Consider the following 23487-nt stretch of genomic DNA (forward strand, 5'->3'; position numbering starts at 1 on the left):
AAGTCTTATTTTGATATTATTCATCAGTCAATAGATACTTTAATAACATTGTTTGACCATATTATCAAATTTAATAAACATTCAATATAAAACAATAGAATAGTAATAGTAGATATGAAATATAAAATGTGCAACAGCTCATTTCAACTCTGGGCAGGGCTTTTATGGTTTGCACTGAAGTGTAATCTAACCAGGAGACAACTCACAGATCTTAGGTTATAAGGGAAATTAGGCTTTTTCCTATTCACCAGAATACAAAGAGCATGAAGTTGTCAGTGCTTTCCTGTGGTTATATATGAGTGTACATGAAGCACTTCAGTTAGTCCACACTGTCAGAGCATCGTCTACTTCAAAACACAATGAATTCAAGTCCAGTTCAGAGTTCAGAAAGAGGTGTGTTGTTGAGCTTGTGAAGGACAGCCGTGACACTGCCAAGTGTGAAATCTGTTCTTCTCAAGCGCTGCTCTGCTTTATCTGCTTCAAATATGAGCTCATGTGTGCTGGTTTCCAAAAGGTCCATCAGTGGTCTGTCAAAGTTCAGTGTGCGTGCATATATGTGTGTGTGTGTGTGTGGTTGGTGTGTTGTGTCTGTTTTGCCAGTCCTCAGGCCCTCAGACCTGACTCTCTCAGTGTTGACTGGAGGTGTTTCCTGGCATTGCCACATGAAATTAGGGCCTTGTTGTTTCTGTGAATTGATAAGAAGGGCGAAATAAAATGTCTGTCCATGAAACTGAGGGGATTGGAATTGTATAATATAAATATAAATATCTAAATAACAACAATGTGAACCCCTTCCAACACAAAAATGAGCAATCACCAGAGTGTGTCCGCCACCGTTACTATGTGCATCAAGTGCAAAAAACATTAATGTATGAGCTTCATTCCTGAGGATGGGATGGTAATTGCTGTATTTTTGTACCTGCATAATGCCTGCTGATTGGCTCATTCTGTCACGCCCTTACCGGGACATGAAGGCCTGCAGCACAACCACATCCTCTTTGGGGAAGTAATCCTGTTGAACAATGTGCTCCAAGGCGTGTAGGTGGCCGGGAACCACGAGTACAGGCTTCACCTTGTCCTCACTCTGAGCAGCCGAGAAGACAGGACAGAGGGATGGACGGGGAGGATGAGTAGGAGTGAAAGACCAAAGACCAAAATGAGGAACGCAAAGAAGAGAAATGTAAAGGAAAGAAAAGACACTATAAAGTGACAGTAAAGGAAGTAGGGCTGTCCCCTAATAGTTGAGTAAACTGTTAGTCGACAAGAAGAGTCGTAGTCAACACACTTTTCATTTGTCGGATATTTGCAGAAAAACAAAAGTAGTGCCCATGTCAGAGGGATGAAAATATCAAGGGAATGTTTTAACAGCGTTTCTCTTATAACACAGCGCTGCTGCATGTGCTAACTGTACAAGCTGCTGCCAGCCTGCCGTTAGCTCAATCTGGGTACAGTCAGTTGACTAACGGGGGAAGTACCGGGGGAGGTTTGTTTACACCACTAGCACAGGAGCAGGGCTGAAATAAGCGCCATAGCCAGAGTGGGGCAGCCTCCCTGTGACCATGGACGGGACCAAACACAGCCTTCGACCAGGACTAGACACAGTGAATTCAGACAGGGAGAAGCGTAAAAGGAGAGAGGCAGAGGAGCGAGTTTGTAGCGAGTTAATTTTTGAGTAACATTATGCATTATCCATCATATCAATAAGTCCATAAGTATTTGTTTTTGTAAAGTTGGAAGTTATTTATTCCATATTTTGAACAACTAGACGTGTGTGATGTTATACTGTGTGTAAATAAATTAACAGTATCCTCCCTGGTTGTTCTAACACATTCAGAATCATTACTGCAATTTCTGTTATCATTAAACAGGCAGCTGCTCCAAAATATATATTAAAATAAATAAATGAATATCACAAATGTTCCACGACCAGACGACTGTTGGCTTTGGCTAACGACTACTGGTTGACTAGAGACATATTAGGGACAGCCCTAGAAGAAAGAATCACTTCTGTACTGTAGCAAACTTGAAAATGTGCAGATTAAGCATACCTTGATAAGTCCAAGCAGCACCAACAAAGATGATACAAAGTTGTAGCCTTGGAAGGAAGGAGTGGCAAAAGCCTTTTTCAGAAGGGCATCTGTGAGAAAAAAAAACAAGAACAAGTTATTCCAAACTTATATTTTAACAAAAACAAAAAAGAAAAAACACAAATTCTTAATGGGGAATGAAGTGACGCATTAAAAAGGAAAAAAAAAATCACCCTAAAATAGTTTTGAACATATTGTATGAAAAAATCTAACTGGCATCTCTCAACACATGTTCAGTCATAGTGGTGGTGGAGATAGATTGATTAAAAGCAGCAGATTAATAGACAATTATGAATTTCAGCAAATAGACATGTTTTCGTTTTGGTTAGAAGATAATGAATCAGAGCCGTTTGTGGACAAAGTTAAAGGAATAGTTCCACATTTTGGGAAATAAGCTTATTCGCTTTCTTGACAATAGTTATATGAGACAATCAATGCGACTTTCATGTCTTACGCTACTTAAGCTACAGTCAGCAGCAGGTTAGCTTAGCATAAAGACTGGAAACAAGGGGAAACAGCTAGCCTGTGTCCAACCTGAACAAAATCCACCTACTAGCACCTCTAACACTGAACCTTTAAAGAAAATCTTTCTAGGTGGCTTCCAAACTTGTTCTGGGTATCACTAGATGAGCTAAGTTGGTACACAAAATGTTTAGTTAATTTGTAATGCTTTAAGGTTTCTTCCTCGTCAATCAAGCATGTGCATACACAACAATAATCAACATCAACAAATGCAGACAAAGTATCTCACCAACGCTGTCCAAAACTGCATTCTTAACATCATTATTCTCCTCCTTGTACACAGATGCAATCTTGAGGAAGGCTTCAGCTGTTTTTGTAGCATCTGATACGTCCACCTATCCACAGAGAAAAGAAGAAACGTTTACTTCATGGCCACCCTGCTATATGCACATTATCAAACCGATGCATCTTGTGCTCATCGGCATCCAGTAAACACACAGGACACATGTTAACTTCAATACATTTCTTTTAGCATTTAGTAGCTGTCATTAACAGATGGTTGCAGTTCTGTGGGTTAAAATGGTGTGCGTGTATTTCCTTCCCTGTGTTTACCTGCTGCTCGATCAGCAACGCTCTCTTGGCCCCCAGTTTGAGCAGTTTGTCTGGGGACGGAAAGCTGAGGAAGGAAGAGACATCTGGTGGCCGGGGTGCTGATGCAGGGGTGGACAACTATGAGGAAAAGGGGAGAGAAAAGAAAGTCGAGTGAATAACAACCCCAAACTAACACGTACATACAACAACAGCTAGGGCGGCCTTTAGATTAATGAACGTATTTCCTGGTTTTCCCTGAGATGTCCTCCGCCTGCTCTGCTTTAACTTTCCTGATGAAAATATAGCCGAAGCTACTTCAGCCGCTACCTAGATGCTGATGTTAACTGGTTAGCCATGTAGCTAACCTAACTGTCATACTAGGTGACTCTGGCAGTACTGGGTGTTTAACAATACATCTCTAGTACAGGAGCTTTAGACAGCCAGGAGTGCCTGTGCCTCGAGCACTCAGCCTGTTAGCAGCATCTAAAACAGGAAATATGTATGTTTGCACACGATTACCTCATTATTTGACACTTTGGCCTCATTTAGTATCAACATCCAACACTGTAACATTATATACGACACAAACTAAGGAAAAGTATAAAACTTCCCTTTAAACTTCACTCAACTCATTATGTACAGGTAATTAATGCCTTCATCATCATTATCACATTTCTGTTACCTTGATGCCACTGCTTTCCTCTTCCTCCTCCTCTTCTTCTTCTTCCTCGTCGATTTCCTCCTCGTCCACTTCCTCCTCATCCTCTTCCTCATCTTCATCTTCGTCCTCGTCGTCATCTTCTGGCTCACCCTCGTCGTCACTGAAGCAAATTAAAAACACAGCTCATTAGTGAGGATTTTGTTCTGGGATGAGACTTCTTGAATGATTGTGACACTCGACAGCGGCACTGTGGGACACAATGCGTCCGTTTCTTTAGATGCACGTGTGTGCTCCCTGCCCTCAACACTTTTATATGCATCACACAGTAGAGAACTAAGAGCAGGCATAAAAATAGTACAGATGGGATATTAGATTAACACGCTCGCTGTGGTTGTACCTGCGGACAAAGCGTGGGGAAATATCGCTTTTCTACTTTGTACTTGAGCTGTTGTCAAGTTGATAAAACTGCCCAACGGACTCACTCCTATCTGTCTGTCTGTTCTGAGTGTGTGTTTATGTACGCTGAGCCCTGCCCTCTGTCCTACAGAAAGGCTAGAGAGGCAATTAAATGACAGCAAAACGTGGGAGAAAACTCTCAGCATAGTTTTGTTCTTTTTATTTGGGCACTGTGAAAAAACTCCATCTAAAAATATGATTATTATGATATGATGATGTTAACTGATCCTCAGTTGGTTTTGGTGTTGCACTACGCACAGTGCATGATGTGTGTGTACATAGCAGTGGTGCTGCTCTCTCTCCACTGTGTATATTTTGAACATCTTTGATATGATAAAATCAGATTAATGTGAAAAACAGTGAGTGTCTGGGACAGCTAAGTGAACACGATCTGTGGTGATGGCCACAGGGTGGATTTGTCAGGGACAGGGGAAATAAGGCTTACATCCAGGTTGCCATAGTAACAAATTTCCGAGAACAAGCCTAATAGCTTGACAGGTTTAAGGTCGAGGGTTAGGGTTATTTGGCGAGCACGCTGGGTTCTAATAAATACGGCTGCCAGTCATTATCAAGTGTACTGTGTACCTTCTGCAATTCAAAGAATAAAGTACTTTGTACCAAATGAAGTAAGGAGCTTTGTTGGTCTGTGTCTCAGTGTTTGGGTCCTACGAGAATGATGGTATTTATTATTAGTTATTTAAGGTCATTGAAGGCTGATCAAAGGAAGAAAATAAACCATGCCAACTGGAGTTTTCCTGTTCTTGTGTCTTTGCTCTGGTAGCCTGTCACAGTCCAAACACAAAGAGGTCAAATAAACTGGAGACTCTAAATAGAGCATTGTGTTTGTGCGTTAACTCTGTCATAGACTAGCATCCTGTCCTATTGCTTCTCACACAGTTCATGTTGGAATAGGTTACAGGCCCCAATGACCTACAACAGGATAGACAGGCGCAGATTTCATTAAATACACCACAGGGGATAAAGTAGGACGTGATTACCTGAGTGATCCTAGAAGGTCGCCCATGTTCATGCCTTCCATGGACTCTTTCAGAGCTTTGCAGCCGTCCTCTCCTAGATAGTTACCTGAAAACCAAAGAGATCATTTTAAACAGTGGAGTCAAGGAAGCAAAATTAAACAAAAATCAAATCTCTAAACAATGTCTCTACAAATAAAACACAAAGCAGTAGCACTAGAGATGAAAGTCATCACTGATATTTCAGCTCTTTGCAGGTTTGTACCATTTAGGTCCAGTTTCTCCAGCTGGTCTTTGCCCTTTACTGCATGAGCCACAGCCAGAGCAGCTTCCTCTGTAATCTCCCCAAATGACAGATTGAGTTCCTGTTAAACATAACGGGACATTTACTCAGAAGGGAAGAAAAATATTATATGAATAAGAAGAATTAACTAAGAAAAATACAGGGAAATAAAGACCTTTCAGAATAAAGTTGATATAGAAATGATCAAAGTCAAATCTTATTTTATTTATATAGGACACTTGGTAAAGTGTACTCCTCACTCACCTTGAGGATTGGTAAACCCTCTGATACACTTTCTGCAATAGCTATGGCTCCTGCTGGCCGCACCAGACAGTCTCCAAAGTTTATCACCTGGATGCTGCGTAAGTGTTTCAGGGCCTGTGAAGGACACACATATTATCTGCTACAGATTTTCAAATTTCAAAGCCTGAAAAGAGAATTATTAGGACAATATGAACGAGATCGCACACTGTGACTGTTTGCAACGGTTTCATTACATATTCATCATAACAACATTATAAAGGTGATAATATGTTTGAGTATGTGTTTTGCAGCTTGTTCTTTTCTTGTTTTTATATATTTAACCAATTATTTTGACAAAGAGCATTTTATTGTCGGCAACTGTCCCCTCATTTGCCGACAGTCAAAAACAAATGTCTGACGTACCTGAGCCATGGCGATAGCTCCCTTCTCAGTGAAGGTGTTGTCATTGAGGTTGAGGATGCGGAGGCCTGCATTGTGTTGCATGGCTGTGGCCAGTGCTGTTACTCCCGGGTGATTGATGCCATTCTGGGGCATGTGAACCTCCTCCAGGCTGCCTATCTATCAACTGGAAAAACAAGTCTTAATGTAATTACTTCATCTACAAGTCACACGTATTTACACAGAACGCAACAGCTTTCTAAATAACAAACTCGTACCTTTGACAACTAGGTCAATAAAGTCAAATAACTGAAATATGACGTTGCACACCATAAAAGCTGGTCTGAGATAAGTATTTGAAATTAATATCAAAGGGCTCCAGGAAGGCAAGCTGTAGTAAACTATCTCACAATCGGGAATCATGTGCGGCTGTGACACTCTTATCAGTTACAAGTAAAGCGTTCGCTCAAGAAGTAGTTAGTCCCGTACCTGGAAGGCATGAGCGAGGGCAGTGGCTCCATCGTTCTCCAGTCGGTTCCTCCCGGCAACAAACACCTTCAGACTGAGGGGGGTGCCCTCTTCACTGGATTTTTTATGGCACTGGGTCAATGAAGCAGCCAAGATCTGAGGAGTCCATAAACAAGAGACGTCTTCAACTCTGCTGACCATGCATCCAAACATCAAAGGATCCTGATACAGTGATATTTAATAGGATCTACAAAGCATTTATATACTTATATATAATTTTGTTTCTTTGTAATTTTTAACAATTTTTGTATGGCTGCCCCCTAATATTCGACTACGCCATTAGTCGCTGAGCAGAGTCTTAGTCAACCTGTTTTTCATCAGAAAAAAAAACCAAAAACACAATAATAATAAGTGTCAAATTCTGTTGAGGATAAAAGTAGACTTTGAGGCAGGACAGTTGTTCAGATTACATTCGAGTGTACAGATGTAACTAATAACAATATACCAATGTAGATGGAGACATTCCTGTGACTGACCTTCCCCCCTCCAATGCCCATGCCACAGTTGTTGAGCCGTAGCTCTTGCAATGTGTAGCAGGCGGTGCTCTTGAGCAAATTCTCGATGCCCTTCACCCCATCTGGTCCAAAGGCGTTGTCACTGAGGTCTAAAACAGTCAGCCTGGCACCCGCCAGCATCAGAGCGTCACCCAATGAATTCTACAACACAAGGACAGGAAGAGTAAGGCAGTGCAGCAAAACAAATATGACGTATAGTTACACCTAGGTAATAACTCAGGAAAAGAGACAGACATGAAAAGTGTGCAACACCTCATTTAACAAGTTCTGACTGGAAACCCTAACTTGTTTTGACAATAATGTGAAGGAAGAAGTGCATTACCAGGGCAGGTGGGATCTCAGAGCGCAGGCGACCTGTGAACATGTCACTCCAATAACAGCACTGAAAAGGAGAGAATAAAGATGTACAGAGTCAATGTCAGCCAAGAGACAATCTTAAATATATTCTATTATATAAAAAAACACTTTGCACAATTATGTTAAGTTCCGTACAATAGATTGGTAATTAATAACCTGCCAATATTTAAACAATCCATTAATAAGCCATGTTTCAAGAAAAAATGGGCAACATTTCCCAGTTTCAGCTTTTCAAAAGATAGACAGTTGTTTCTGTTTGTGTCTTATGTGACAGTAGACTGTATACCTTTAGTTATGTTGTGTAGGTGTTACAGTGTCATAAGGTGATGAACTTGACTACAAGATTTAAAATGAGAATGACCCAAAAAGCGCAGAGTAAACCGTCCAAACCTTGAACTCGTTCTTTGTCTCTAGGGCCTTGGCGATGGCCTGTGCTGCCTCCACACCTATAGTGTTTCCCTCCAACCTCAGGGCCTTTAAACCCTTGAAGTCCTCGATCTCCTTCACCATTTCCTCCACTGGAGAGAGGGAAACGGGGCAAGGGGTTACAGGTTGAGAATGAAGAGAGGAAGAGTAAAATGTAATGCTAATTAAAATAAACAGGTAAGACGTAAGAATTAAAGATGATTAAAACCAAGACTTTTGTGTATTTTGGCAATCACTACATCTAACTAAGCCTTGCTGGCTTATAGGAAGGGTTTCTGGGACACTAAGCAAGCTCAGTGACAGCTGACACTCACCTGACTGGGCATCATCCAGCTTTCTTCCCTGGCCCTTGTAGCTCAGCTCTCCTTCCTCTACTCCAGTCTTGGCCAGGGAGTCGGCCAACTGCGCAACAATGTCGGTCGCCATCGGGACACCTGAGGGACAAACACATTTAATTATTTAGCTTCATGATAATCCTGGTCCCTGCAACCAGTTCTCTCCATGGAAATAGTTTCCTCTGCCCCATAAGTAACACTCATTACCAGTATATAAGCAAAACACAGAGCACCTAAGAGAAGTAGTTTAAACTCCAAAACATCCAGTTTTGTATGAACATTATGGCTTTAACCACTAGTTGTTTCTGGAAAGCTCAGACAGAAACTGCTGACAGTGCTGTTTTCGCTGATGGACAATCCACCCTAAAACAGTATTTACATAGGACAGAGGAGCTCAGATTTAAATCACGGATTTGAACAAGTCTTCTTGAATGATACACAGAATACATATTGCAAAGATTTAATATAACTTGTCCCAAATCCTGCAGTTAGCAACAATATGAGCTACTATGTTATAACCTTAATAAAATAGTTGTTCAAGTAAGATACTAATGCAGAGCCTAACTCGACTCAAAAACATTAACTTTAATACCCATGCTCATTTAACACAGGCAGACAGTGGGGTGTTACACGGACACTGTACACTGATCCACATTAAAGTAGTTTTTAGGTGGATTTCCACCTGTAAGCAGCCCAGCAGCGGCTAACACTGGCTGGCTACCAGTGCTGCTAACATGCTGCTAACACAGCAACAAACAACACACCGGGCTGATGTGAGAGAGAGGAGCAGGTATTGACAGCTGCCGGTCCACTGAAGTATCACGGCTCTTAATAAACACTTAACGCATTCAGTCCGCTGGTTGAAGGGTTATACATTTTTTTTTATCCCGCTAGCTAACACGGGTACCGTGTGACAGAGCATGGTTGTACTCGGCCTCTCCGGTCGGTCATCTGAACGCCGCTGACAACCTCTCCGGTGCTCGGTTTCTCTCGGTTTCTCTCGGTTTGTGTCGGTTATTACAGAAACTCTAACCCGGTAAATAATCTACAGCCGATACAAGTGAGTATGAGCATTACCACAACACCGCTGTGCTGGTTGAATCCAGTCCACGGACACACTCCCGCTCGCTCCGGACGTTCAAAACCAAATCCTGCACACTGTCTGACTTGACGAGCACGGAGCTGCGACACAAGGGACTTGTAGTTCAACTAGACTACAACGGTGCGTTCAGGGGGCTTCTTTTCAACGCTTCCACATCTAGTTTGTCGGAAATACCGTCTGTAGCTTTGTGGGGAAAAATAAGAAACATTCACTGTGTTGTAATTTATTGGCTTTGTGTTTTATTTTTTATTTATTGTTTTATTTTTGTTTGTTTTTTTATTTTAATGTCCAGTGGTGTAGTGCAGGGTATACGCAGATATACAGAGTCAGCGCTGGGTATACTATACCCACTTCTAAAGACACAGCTGTCCAATTTTCATGAGTGGAAAAGTAAGTAAAAGTAAGTTAGTTAAGTTAGAAATAAGGAATACTCAAATGACTATGGTATCCTAGGTAAAGACAGGTTAACAGGTCTTACATTTAGCCTCTCAGTTAGTTGGGTAGCAGAAGATAACAGTGAGTGAACATGAAAACTACAAAGAATCCTAGTACTTATTTCTTAAATGACACTTTGACATGAAATTCTCTGTACTTCTGTTCAAGCTGTCTGTTGTACCTTGGTTTTATTTCATAAAAATTTGTGCAGTTGTGATGGATTAAGGCTTTGCTCAGGTTCACTGAACCAAAGGCTGTTTTTACAGGTTTATTATTGCCAAACAAGTACAATTGTGTGAAATGTGTCTGGGAGGCTCCATTACAGAAGAGAAAAAAAAATAAAAATGTTCTTTACAAGATATAAAAAGGCAATAAAACGTTTCATACAGTCATTTGAATATTGCACTTACTCACGTGTGATTTATTCAGTGGTTTTAGGGCATTGTTTGGGCACCATGGTTGTTTGGGAATGAGGGAGTGATGGATTTAAAGTAGAGATGAAAAAGCCTTTTTAACCCTTTTAGATCACACCCCTGGTCACACTATACACATCTTAACAATGTATCCGAAAAAAAACATTTCTTTGTACTTATACATCAAAACCCTTCTTTCTTCCTGTAGCAAAATGTGTGAAGTTTACTTGAGACACACACACACACACACACACACACACACACCTTTATAATGGAGATTTGTTTACAATCCCGAGCATGGTTGAGTACTGTTAGCTGCAAGCAGACGTATGAAAATCAAAAAACACTAGAGCGAGACTACAGGTGAGGTACCAACACATCGATGGGCACTCTGCAGAGCAGCTTCAGCTGAGAGACCAGCTGGAAGCGCGGTTGGCACAATGAAATCAATCTTTTAGGACTCCACTTGTTGTTTATAGTCCTTCTCTGTCTGTTTGACTGCTGTTGAAGGCTGCGGTCAGTACGTGGAGAGTAGCACGGACATCACAGTTAAACCATAGCTGCTGGTTGGGCTCATCATCCTCCTCATCATCATCCTCCTCATCATCATCATCATCCCCTCGATCCTCCATCCTCCTCATCATCCTCCCATCTCATCCTCTCATCATCTCATCATCATCATTCCTCCTAATCCCTCATCATCCATCATCATCATTCCTCCTCACATCCTCTATCATCATCACTCATCCTCCTCCTCAGTCCTCCTCATCCTCTCTATCCTCCTCATCCTCATCCCCTTCATCATCCTCCTCATCATCCCTCATCCCCTTCATCATTCCTCCTCACTGCATCCTCTCATCATCCTCATCATCTCATCATCATCTATCATCCTCCTCACCTCCTCACATCCTCGTCATATCACATCCATCATCATCATCATCTCTCATCTCATCCTACTCATCCTCCCATCAATGAAGTTGGCAAGTCGCCTGATATTTTCTACGCCCTGAACGCTCCCATCCACGTGATCAAACACTCTGCAGGGCCCCTCTGATTGCGTCAGACCCGCCACTGCACGGCCTTCCGCTCGGCTATAGGCGGGCAGGGAGGGAGACGGAGGAGCTGCTCTGATTGACCGAACGGCCTGGCGAGAGCGTTCCTAACATAAGCGGAAGTAGTTAACAGTGATCTCCCCCGTGTTTGTGCAGCTGGCTAATATGTGCTAAGATTACCCGTAAAGCTTTCCGACACAACAGCGCCGGTCTCCCCCGGTACCGCTGCCGCTTAACGGCTGCGGAGGAGCCGACAGGTCAGCATGAGGTGACCCTCCACCAGTCCCGGGAGCCCCCCCGATCTCTGTCCGCACACAGCGTCTTCTGTGAGGCGTCTGGGACCAGAGACTGTTATGCCACTAACTCCTCCCAGAAGCGCTCTCTGCTGTCACATTCTCTGCGCATAGCCTCTGCTTCATCATCGTCTCGCTGTCATCAGTTTGCTGTCATCAGTCTCTGCTGTCATCATGTCTCTGCTGGTGCTGAAGAGCCTCAAACACACCTGCAGTGTGGAGCTCGCTGTGTTTGAGGCTTGTGATTGTTGAGAGAAATAGTTAATTAATTGTTTGTGTTCAGTTTATCTTTGTTAGGTCATATTCAGTTTATGTTAAGTTCTGTTTAGTTGACATATTTATTGGACCGGGCCTTTATTGTATATTTTGTAAATGTTTTAATTTTGGGGGGAAATAAAACCGGCTTTTTGAAAATCCACTTTTGTGCTGCCTATTATTTAATCATCTGAGTGTTTTGGGGTTTTATATATTTATTCCCATTTAAAGAGGTACTCCACCCTAAAACGTGTTATCACAGTATATGAATATACTGTGATTAAACACATCAATGATGCTGTTAAAATTTACATTATTACTAAAATGTATGAAAATGTGCATTTTGCACCCCGGTATAATTCAAATGTGGTTGCTATTGTAATTATTAAATGCTTAAAAAAAGTCATAATTATGTTACAAAAAGAAACATAGTGTCCCTAAAGTTAGGGGCCGTGTATAAAAAGTATGGTTTATTTACAACAACAGGTCAAAGAAAGAAAAGGTATCCATAGAAGATACCAAAGCAAAGAGCTCCATCAGGTGTCTCAATGGCACATCCTCACATCATCATTAAAACAGAAATATAACTTTTAATTATGCAGTTTATGTACAGACCATCAATAACACACACTGGTAAACAAATACAGGTATAACATGTTTTAACATATAATATTGGCAGCTGAAGAGAGAGTGCTCATCATATGTTACACACTAATGTAAAGTAGACCTTATTGTACATACTCCGGTACTGTAGGTGGCAGCAGGAAACTAAAAGTTGGTCTTGCAGTCCGCCAAGAAAAATGCAAAGAAGAAGATTTGCATTTGGCAGCTGGTTCAGGGATGGACTGGGTTGCAGGGAATCGAAAGTTAAGCGGGGAGTGCGAAGTCAGACACGAAGCCTCGTCTTGTCTCTTCCTCCTCGGCTCGCTGTTTATCAGGACCAGCGCGACCCTTCATCCGCAGAGAGCTGTCCCGTCTTTACTCCCCCTTTTTGCTTGACACCACACGCTTTTCAACTTTGCTTGGGTTCAATGAACTTCCTCCTTTCTTCAGGTAGGTGTTTCTGAAGTTGGCCCAGTCGCGCCATGACAGCCAGGGGAACATGCAAGGGATGTTCCCCATTATATGCTTGTGCTTATAATGAATGGACACGAACACATGCTCAGTGAGTGTGATTTGTGGCAAACAGTTGGTTGTTTCTTGCTTTCTGCTTCTAGAGGAAGTGGGCGTGCAGCAGCTACGTTTCACCGTCAGCAGAGCATCAGTCAGTCTTTTGCTGCTTTACCCACTTGTGGTCTTTTTGTCTTCTTCCCAGTGACCGAGCGATGGACCCTGCCAGACGGAAACGCAAGGAGGAGATAAGCAAATCTCTGAACTTTATACAGTGAGATGGTTGTTTTTTCAAACTGAGCACACCCTTGGTAGAAAGTGAAACCTACCCTGGCCCTGAAGTACTTATAATATTGATAACTGAGCTAACTCAGTTCTTTTCTGAGCAAGTTTACGTCTTGTGTTCTAGGTCTTCCCTGGCTTATCCAGACCCTGAAGGCTACCAGGTACCAACTGTTATTACAAACACAATGTTATGTTTGTCTCTTGCACTGTTACACATGCATATTATGATCCACACTTGGTCATACCTTGTTTTGTTTCTCCCTTACACTCCTCTGTCTTGTCTTTCCTGTCACCTTTCCCTTCATTCCTGGCTGCATGTAAAATCAAGGACTGGGCATATTTCTGGAATTTATTTTGCACATTCTCTTCTTGGAGGCAGTGTTGGTTTTTATTGAAGGACGGTTTCAGATCTATCTCAATGCTAACTTTAAAAAAGAAGTTACTGGTTGGTGTAATTATTCCTCCTGTTCTTACAAACCCATGTGTAGTGTCTGGAAAAAGTTGTGCTGCACATGGCAGATATCAACAAAATAAAAAACTTGGATCTGGGGTCCAGAGCTTTTGAGACAAACCACCAGAATTATATATATATATATATATATATGTATGTTTGTTTTTTCTCCTCCTCCCAGGACTTCCTGACCCAGTTAGTGTGCAACCTGCTCGAGGAGGGCAATGCTTTGTTCCGAGACAGAGAGTGGGAGCAGGCGGTGAGAGAGTTCAGTGAAGGCTTGAATGTCTCCCACTACGCTACAGCAGAGGCTCTCCAGATCCCAGAGGCTTTGCTGGAGAGCCTGTATGTCAACCGGGCTGCTGCCTACCACAGTATGGTGAGACTTACCCAACATATTTGCAACAGATTGTTTCAGTGAGGCTCAGAAAGACATTTAGACTGTGACAAGGGCTGGTAAGGGTTGTGACAAACTTTGAAAGACCCAAATATGAATATGTTTGAATATATAGATTATATGTAATGTATATTATGACAATTCATATCTAAAATGAACTTGTAAAACTGTGTTTTTCTCAATTCAAAATATTTGCCTGTCTTACTGCTGTTTTATACATTATTTATGTTTTTTTATAGTCCCATTTAGTTGTGCTTTCCATTTGGGATCACTTGTTTAATGACTCCTTTTTCACTCTGAACAGGGTTTTTATGGGCCACACTAGCTGCCTGGGCTAATAAAAACCACTGATCCATCATTTTGGTCCTGTAATAGAAACGTAAATGAGTCTGAGACAGACCTCGTCTTAAGCAGAAGAATTGTGTTTATTAAACTGCAGCAGGGCACAGCCAACACATAATAAAATGCAGCCAGTTTCACTCAGCATATACTATAGGTTTATTTTATTTATATCAATATACCCAAATCAATCATTAATCATAGACCACAAATCCCCCTAAAGGAACCGAAAGCAGAGGCACAGACTCACAAACGACGAGTAGAACTGGCAGCTTCGTTTCATGTTTAGGTTTATTTGCATCAAACAGGATACGAGCAAACCAAGTTGTCTAGAAACTCAACTGAACTTGAACAAAGAAATCACTCATGTGTATATATACCTTCGTGCAGATGATGACTCTAGACAATGTTTGGAATATAATGTCTGAAACCCATTCTTTACCCATATTTGACAAAGATCGTCTTTTCTTGTACGGAAACATTCTTCCCTGGTCATCATGACCTGAACTTACTCAGCACAACCTGACAAAACTCCTCCACCCCGTATCTTTCTTCCAGGGCATATTCTGTTCGTATTCATATCACAGTTACGTATTCTTTCCACAGTTGAGTTACATTTTCCCCCATAACATTACAATACATCTATAAGTGCTAGTATTGAGTGTTGTATTGATTACAAAGTCATTTATTATTTTGTGTGTGGTTGGGGGGTGTCAGCATAGTAATTGTAGCATATTAGAAAATTGATGTTAGCATTTAGTTTAAAGCACTGCTGTGCCTAAGTACAGCCAGACAGAGCCGCTAGTGTAACTAGCAGTAGACTCTTGTCTTGTTTGCTTGGTGAGAGATAGTTTTGGATTTTAGCAAATGTATGATGGCAATTTGGCATTTGAGCATTTTATACACTGAATGTGAATGAGATCACTCCAGTGAGGCAGTTAAAAGTTAATGTGGCTGTCCTCAATTATCTAACTGTCAATCATCTGTTTTTGTGAAAACTGGACTTTAAAATGAAGTATAGAATTCAAACTGTTTGCTTATTGAGTCATGTTGTATTTTGTTTTTATACTAATATGAACCTATGTGCTTGAAATGAAACTGATTTAATTGATTTATGTACACCTTATTTGTGGGCTGAGCTTGAGTTCATTTGACCTCTTCCTTTACTTTCATCTCTCATGTTTTCCGCAGGGCGAATATGATCAAGGCGTGAAGGACTGCGACAGAGCTCTGAAAGTGTGTAAGGAAAGCCGCAAGGCCCTCTACAGGAAGGCACTTTGTTTGAAGGAGCTAGGGAAGTACAGGGAAGCCTACAACTGCACCACGGACTGTCTGCTCATCAGTCGTCTGGTAAAGGAAGGACAGAATTTGAGTCGATGCTAATATGTATAAGAAATGTTGTCAGTGTGTAGGATTTAGTGTTGTCATTAAAAACTTCAGTGTAGTTGCAGACAGCAACTCCCTTTCTTCACCCTACTCTTCCAAGCACGAAGGAGAAACTACAGTGGATTGGTGAAATGCTCCAGTTCCAGTGTGTAACATTTGGGAGGATCTATTGGCAGAAATGGAATATAATATGCAGAAATCTATATTTTTATTAATATATAATCACCTAAAAATAAGAATCGTTATGTTTTAGTTACTTAAAAATGAGTCTTTTATATTTGCAGATGCCGCGGGACACCATGTTTCTACAGTAGCCCAGAACAGATTAACCAAACAAACTCTAGAGAGGGCCATTCACATTTTTCACGAGTTTTGTGGCCGCTGTCCTTTATCCTTATATCTACACGACTATATATCACAAGATGCTACACACTGGACCTCTTTTAAAATGTCTCTTTTAAGCGTTGGTTACATGAAAAGTAAATGCAAGAGGATTAATCAAGATTGATTGTTTTTGTGGATCAGTTCCAAGATACACTGTATTAATTTGGTTTGTTTTTTATGTTTAACTGTTGATAGGACAAGCAGGTGAATGAGCTTGCGCAGGAGCTGGCCATCCATCTGGGACTAAAAAATCGAAAACCGTATGTCAGCGCAAAGGTTAGTAAAAGTATTATTAAGGATTTTCTCCGTCTTCAGCTCTGTCTTGGCGGTCTATCTATATATGGGTAAAATCTTATATCACAGTGTAAGTAATTTTATAATATACACTACCAGTTATATGAGTTTGGACCGACCGTTGGCTCATGTTTATAATGTGTTTTGGTTGTCTTTTGTTTTTCCTGTTTATTTTTCATGACTATGTTTTATTTTGGAGGCTGATTGTTAGATGATTGTGTAGTTTTGATTTGGTTGTTGCATTTTGGGATTCCTCACTGAAGGCTCCAAAAGGTGTTATGATGAGCGACATTATGGAAGTGATGGTTTAGTTTATTCAATAGTGTGAAATATGTTTTGTTTGGTTTGATGTGTTTTGGTTTTATGGGCACTCCTAAATATGTTTCATATTTTAGATTCCCTCAAAAGTAGCCACCCTTTGCTTTGTTGACAGCGCTGAAAACCCTTGGCCTGAAATGGTTTTCCACTTCACAGGTGTGCCTTGTCAGGGTTGCATTTGTGGAATTTCTTTGCCTTCTTAATGGGGTTGGGACTAATCAGTTGTGGTTGTGCAGAAGTCAGGTTTGGGTACACAGGCTGACAGCCCTATTTGAACAACTTGTTAGAATTCATATTATGGCCAAGAACCATCAGCCTAAGTAAAAAGAAACGACAGTCCATCATTACTTTAAGAACTGAAAGGTCCAGTCCCAGTCTGGAAAATTGTCAAAAACTTTGAATGTGTCCCCAAGTGCCAGTCGGCAAAAAAACCATCAGCGCTAACGACGAAACTGGCTCACCATGAGAAACCACCCCAGGAAAGGAAGACCAGGAGTCCACCTCCTGCTGCTGAAGATGAGACCTTCTCCGAGTCACCAAGCCTCAGAAATCGCAAGTTAACAGCCACCTCAGATTAGACCCAGATGAATGCCACACAGAGTTTCTAGTAGCAGACACATCTCCACATCAACTTTGTTCAGAGGAAGACGCGCGAATCAGGCCTTTATGGTCAAATACTGCCTAAAAAAACACTACTAAGGAAAAGCAACAAGCCAGAAGAGATATGTTTGGGATCAAGAAACACAAGGAATGGACATATCAGACCAAGTGGAAATCTGTGCTATATGAGGGATCTGATTGAGTCCAAAATTTGATCTTGGTTCCCCGCCGATGTCTATATGTCGACGCGAAGGTGAACAGATGGTCTCTACTGCATGATTCCACTTGTGAAGCATGAAGGAGGATGTATATGATGGTGTGAGAGGGTGCTTTACTAGTGACAACTGTTGGGGATTTATTCTTGGGCACTGAACATACAGCTGGAATCCACTGCATCCTGAGCTCATGCATCCCATCTGTTTTAGTTGTTTAAGTATGGCAATCATTTATTTTTCACAGTGGATCGGCAGTGCTGCACACCAGATGATCTGGCCTCCACAGTCACTGACCTAGAACAATCGAGAGTGGTTTGGGATGAGATGGACCGCAGAGTGAAGGCCGAAAGGCCAACAAGTGTCAGCATCTCTGGGAACTCCTTCAATTGACTGCTTTGGTAAAACCATGTTCAGGTGACTGACCTACAATGAAAGCTTCATCGAGAGAATCCAAAGAGTGTGCAAGCAGTAATCAAGCAAAGGGTGGTTCTACTTTTGAAAGAAAAAATGGTAAAATATAAAACATGTTTTTGAGTTATTTCACACCTTTTTGTTTACTACCAATAATTCCATATGTGTTCTCATTTCATAGTTTTGATGCTTTCAGTGAGAATTCTACAAATGTAAATAGTCATGAAAATAAAGCAAAAACCATTTAATGACAAAGGTGTGTCCCAAAACTTTTGACTGGTAGTTGTTATCATCGAACATAATCATAATAAATTAGTATTAGCTTTATTAGGGGAAATACATTCTGGATACATAAATTAATACTTTTTGTTATTCTGTAAATACCTATATAAATGGCACATTTGGCCTTATTCGGTCATCAGCTTCGTGTCTAAGTCCATATCCAGTCTTTACTTCTGTTACTTTCCCCAGGAAGGAGCCTGTTATTCGCCAACGAGATGCACACCAAAATGAAAACATAGACTACTCGTGACGGCATCCAAGGCAAATTCCACATGCTCACTACACTATCTCCTAAACATTCCACCAACCATTTAGCTTTTCAAATATCTTCCTCCTAATCACAACATTTACTTTTAGCAAACACATTTTTAAGGTTTCCATCACATGAGTAAATCCACCGGAATCAGTGATTATCGCATGTTTTCCCTGTTTTTCCAGATATAAATTGTTGTTCAGACTTTACTCATTCCCCTTTTCAGATATTTGGTCGGGATCCTCTTCTCATTGACATTTATTTTATTACACTTGATTATAATCTCAATTATTCCTGTCCGTTTCCTCTTCTCTCTCATGTCCAGCGTGCCTGTGATCCATTTTAGGAAATGGTATGAATCCTCTGAGTGGCTTGCTACCAAGGCTGTGTATTTTTGACTTTGATTATATCAAATCGTGCTGGCATTAACGATACAGGCAGGTGTGTGTTTTTCAAATCGATTAATTATTCTCAAAAAACAATCAAAAGTATATATATACAATTTCCTTGCCATCCTTCAGTCAGCTTTCCGAGCATCGCCACAAAGTCTGCATACCTCCACAAGTCATGTCTCCTCCAACCAGTACCCGACTAGTAGACAGTTTGGAAGACTCGTGAGCCTGATGGCGACGGACTTAGACAGCCTGTCGACTCGCCTTCCTAGAATGAGCAGCGAGCCAACTGAGGTAAAGTCTGTGTTTTTGCTCCCCGTTTGTCCCTTGAACGACCAGTAGAATACTTAATTAATGAAATTAAGGTGTTCTTGCTTTGCTAGACAACAGCATTGCCTGAAGATGGAAGATTGGAAGCACCATGTATATAACGCAAAATCTCCACTATTATAACAGCATGAAGTTTGAAAATGAACCTACGAAAAACAAACACTGTAAGCAGACACATCATGAAACCAGACTAATGTGCATTAGTTTCCAGAAAGAAAGACAACAAAAAGCAGACTCTTAAGAAAGAAGAACAAGGTGTGTAAATGCCCCTTTCAAAGCTTCCATTCATCTGATAGCTTTATTTGCCAAACTAAGCTTCTTTAACAATATTAGTACCAGTATGCTTAGAAAGTTATATGCTAACCATGTTTAGAAAACAGTTCCCTATTTACACATCCAGCAGACAATGAAAAAGCTCATTAGGGACACGAGCCAGCGACGCTGGGAGGCACTACTTGTATCTCTAGGCAATTATTATTATTATTTGCTGACTGTTCGACAGCTCTCATATTTTGCGGCCGCAACATGCCTGAATGCTCAATGGAAATTTGCAACAAAATTTCAATCGTTTGAGAACCATAGTTGCTCTTCACCCCTCCAAATCAAGCGCCCCAAAAACCGGATAAGGCATGACATGTACGAAACGGATACCAATTTGTATCGTGATAAAAGAAGCAGAAAAGGCTCTTGGAACCATATTCAAACTAAAACAGAGAAGTCCAGCCATTTTGGATTTTGTGGTCAATTTCTGGCAATGTTTCGCCGTTGCATTGCATGCAGGGAATTTATCGGATCGACTCCACACTTGGACACAGCCATCTAAAGACATTCACCATTAAAAGTTGTGCTATTCACGTTATTCCGTCGAACAGCGTGGACGTGGCGTGGCGTCCAATTTCGATCCTTCGCCATGAAAACAGAAAGTTGTCACAACTTCTGCATACATGATCTGACTGCAACGAAACTTCACATGTTTGATCTGCACATACAGATCTGATGTAACTTTCCTAACATTTATGCATAAAACAAACTTTTTAGACTTCTTAATTATGCCCTCTTCTTCTGGTTTTCCAACTTGAGAATTGGCGCCACCTACTGCTTATCTTGATGAACCAACTCATGACAACATAACATAATTGCATAGCAGCAGTGAATGGAAACAAGCATTTATTCACATTTTCTTTTGCCAATTTACTTGTAATTCGGTTAAAATGTGCAATACATTTGGATGGAAACGTCTTGTGATGTTGTTTATTTGCGTTTTAGTGCTGCTCAGGTAGTGTACAGTGTGTTTATTAGAGCTTTCCCAATAGAAACAGTACTGATATAAGTTTGTGGGCCATTAAAAACCAAAACAATGAGCTAAGAAAACCCAAAAACCTCTGCAGAGCTTTGCCCAGTTATTGGTGGCTGTGGCTTAGGAGGTAAGTTGGAGTGGTTGGAAGACTAGAAAGGCGCTATGTAAGTGCAGTGTTTAAGTGCAGTTATTTACATTCTGTTGCATTTCTTCTTTCAAGTTTCTTTCTTTGTGTTTTCCAGACCCAAACTCAGGCAGCCTTCTCAGTCCCCAGCAAGAAATCCACTTGCACACGCACAGTTCCTTCTATCCTGCCCGCCCCAACACCCCAGCTACCCCCGGCCTTCTTCAGCTCGACTGTCAGCCAGCTCAACTCCCTGGACTTCTTTTCAGGTGGTGGGCACAGCACCACGACTGTGACACTGGATGCCCTAGATGACCTCTCGACCTCTGGAATTGGAGTTGGCGCCCCAAACTTAGCACTGACCTCTGTTGCCTTGGATGCTCTGGATGGCCTTGATTCCTTGGATGACTTCTTGGATGCGAATCCAAGTGACGCTGCTGCTGAGAACAGGTCCAAAACAGAACTGGAAGCAGGGGAGAAGTCCCTTGATGATTTGTTAGATGAACTAGATCCCATGGAGGCTGTCTCTGATCCAGGTGGTCTGAGTGGTGATGGTTCTAAACTTGGTGTGACATCTGTGAACCAGCTTGACTCCCTTGATGCCCTGGACCCGTTTCCCTCTGTGAAAGCTCCAGCTGCTTTTCCACCAATCTCCTTTGGGGCAACAGGCCTGGGCTTGCGTCCTGATTTCAGCTCAACTGGTAATTATGATTCATTGGTGACTTATTATATTATTGGCAAGGCAGGAGGCTTTGACCCACAGCAGGGGTTCTCAGCCTATTTTGCTTTGTGGCCTCTCTAAATGAAGCAATGTCTGTTTCATGTAAAAGACTTTATTTACTTTATATATATATACACCTTGAATTTCATGGGTTAGTGCCCCAAAGAAGTGGAAATATGAAGTATTTACAAGAAAAAAACATTTTCACAAAACACGTTGTCAAAGTTGAGGAGGGCAGGAAACACTTTGCTTACATGTCATGGCTCATATACAAAGCTGTTAAATGTATGTTTACACAATAAATGTATGATACAGGTACAAATGAGAATACACAAAATACAGCAAAACAAGCAACCAATTTTCCCTTTTTTTTTATAAAAGACCATACTATTGTTTGTACATGTTTTATCCCATTTACTACAATGTGTGTACACACCACACTTATGCATAATTTCTCACTTATTTTCTCTCATTGCTCCTCAGGTAACACATGCTCTCAAAGTACTGCAGCTCCAGTAGAGCGGCCTCCAAAGAATAACAACAAAGTAAGACTGCTTATCTGGCTTGTGTTACCTGCTCTATTTTTTGTTTTGTTATTGTTAACTGAAATATTTTTCCTACTCTTGCAACAAAGGAGAAGACTAACCAAGCACAGGTTGCGGTCTCTAATCCCCTGTACTCCACCCATGAGTTTCTGCAGGCCTGCTCCGCCTGTTTCCCTCGAACAGGTAGGTTAACAGTCCAGCCCTGTCTTAACCTATCTGCAGTTGAGCAAGTAATCATAATGATTGTGCTGCTGGTGATTATCTTACTATCCAGACAGGATCATAACCTTCAATATTCCCTGTTTTGAGCATAGCTTAAGCAGAACTTTTATCTGAGTCCTGATGCCCTTCTTTTAACGTTGCTGAAAGGACAGGAAGCCAAGCAAAAATGCAAAAATCTGTTCAGAATACCTCAGTGGAGATAAGAAAACATGTATTACAAGGTGTAAATGCCCATTTTGTTGATCATTCACACCATTGACAGTAGCGTCTCAATTGGCAAAAGTTCGATAATATGGAGTCTTATTGAGAAATGAGCCTACTTCTCACTTGATTTATTAGTTCAGTAAAGAGTTTCCTTATGAGTTTATGGTCTTAATTGCTAGTTTCAAGCCTTCTTCCATAAAGCATGATGTTCATTTAGTAAATTATGGTCCCATTTAGAGTAAAATAGATGATTCAAGCTGGATATCCTTTAGGGCGTTGCTACCTTCTGATTGACAAGTCACTCTCAGTAAATCTATCCAGCACAGCGCACGAAGCTCAGATCAAACAGTCAAGCTTAAAATTCGTTCAGAAACATACTTAAATGTACTCTGTAATACGATAACGTGTGTTACAGTATGTCACTGCCTCTGGCTATGTCATGGCGACAGCCATAATACCAAACTTGAGGCTTCAAAACCATTCTTCACAAACCAACAGGTGATATCATGATGGGTTCACACTTGATCTTCACAAATGTGCGCATTAAAAAACAGAACATCCACTCCCGCCTTTTTGTTCTATTGAATATATTAAACTGTTTTGTTTTCAGGTCAAGGGATATATTCTTTTGTTCACAAGCCAGATCTGGTCCACAGCTGCAAGCGAGACATTCTGCTATGTAGACGAAAGACAGGTCATCCTTCTGAGTGGACCAGAGTGCGGAAGCTTCCAAACTGGACTTCCTTCACTGGGCCGTTTGTACTCTGCAAGGGTAAGGATCTCCAAATGAAATGAATGATTTATTTCAGGATCTTCTCTGTTGGTTTTCATTGTTCATTGCTCTTTATTGTAGTTAAACTGATTTGCGTAGTGCACGTATCATGACATCATAGCGTGCTTGGTGTGTGTCTCTGGGCAATCGAAAAGATATACATAATGACAGGACGTTTGCATAAAACACTAATATAGGTTGTCTGATGGAATCAATAAGACTGAACATGATAACAACAGTCAACAGTGATACTGAGTGAACAGTATATTTCTATTTATATATATATAT

General features: G+C 41.1%; 2 protein-coding genes across 2 annotated transcripts in view; one reads left to right on the plus strand and one right to left on the minus strand.

The window, feature by feature from the left end:
* Positions 1 to 620: 620 nt before the first annotated feature.
* On the minus strand, positions 621 to 9515 carry rangap1a (RAN GTPase activating protein 1a). Its single transcript, XM_035655477.1, has 16 exons — positions 9395 to 9515; positions 8297 to 8416; positions 7947 to 8074; positions 7522 to 7581; positions 7161 to 7340; positions 6643 to 6780; positions 6181 to 6336; positions 5779 to 5892; positions 5497 to 5596; positions 5256 to 5340; positions 3823 to 3961; positions 3162 to 3278; positions 2839 to 2944; positions 2049 to 2137; positions 920 to 1084; positions 621 to 685 (listed from the first exon to the last, which is right to left on the minus strand). Exons 2-15 carry the CDS (start codon positions 8406 to 8408, stop codon positions 959 to 961), a joined length of 1650 nt encoding a protein of 549 aa, XP_035511370.1. The 5' UTR covers positions 8409 to 8416; positions 9395 to 9515; the 3' UTR covers positions 621 to 685; positions 920 to 958.
* Positions 9516 to 12687: 3172 nt separating this feature from the next.
* The window catches only part of zc3h7ba (zinc finger CCCH-type containing 7Ba), a 16646-nt gene continuing 5846 nt past the window's right edge, over positions 12688 to 23487 (plus strand). Inside the window, exons 1-12 of the mRNA XM_035655026.1 lie at positions 12688 to 12920; positions 13183 to 13251; positions 13387 to 13423; positions 13895 to 14092; positions 15641 to 15799; positions 16415 to 16565; positions 17891 to 18006; positions 19177 to 19278; positions 20854 to 21436; positions 21940 to 22001; positions 22091 to 22184; positions 23038 to 23199. Of these exons, the coding sequence (XP_035510919.1) occupies positions 13193 to 13251; positions 13387 to 13423; positions 13895 to 14092; positions 15641 to 15799; positions 16415 to 16565; positions 17891 to 18006; positions 19177 to 19278; positions 20854 to 21436; positions 21940 to 22001; positions 22091 to 22184; positions 23038 to 23199 (1723 nt within the window). The 5' untranslated portion in view covers positions 12688 to 12920; positions 13183 to 13192. The remainder of the gene's footprint in view (positions 12921 to 13182; positions 13252 to 13386; positions 13424 to 13894; positions 14093 to 15640; positions 15800 to 16414; positions 16566 to 17890; positions 18007 to 19176; positions 19279 to 20853; positions 21437 to 21939; positions 22002 to 22090; positions 22185 to 23037; positions 23200 to 23487) is intronic.

This window comes from Morone saxatilis, unplaced genomic scaffold (assembly GCF_004916995.1).
Source record: "Morone saxatilis isolate NCDOM2014 unplaced genomic scaffold, NCSU_SB_2.0 Contig14, whole genome shotgun sequence".
Lineage (NCBI taxonomy): Eukaryota > Metazoa > Chordata > Actinopteri > Moronidae > Morone > Morone saxatilis.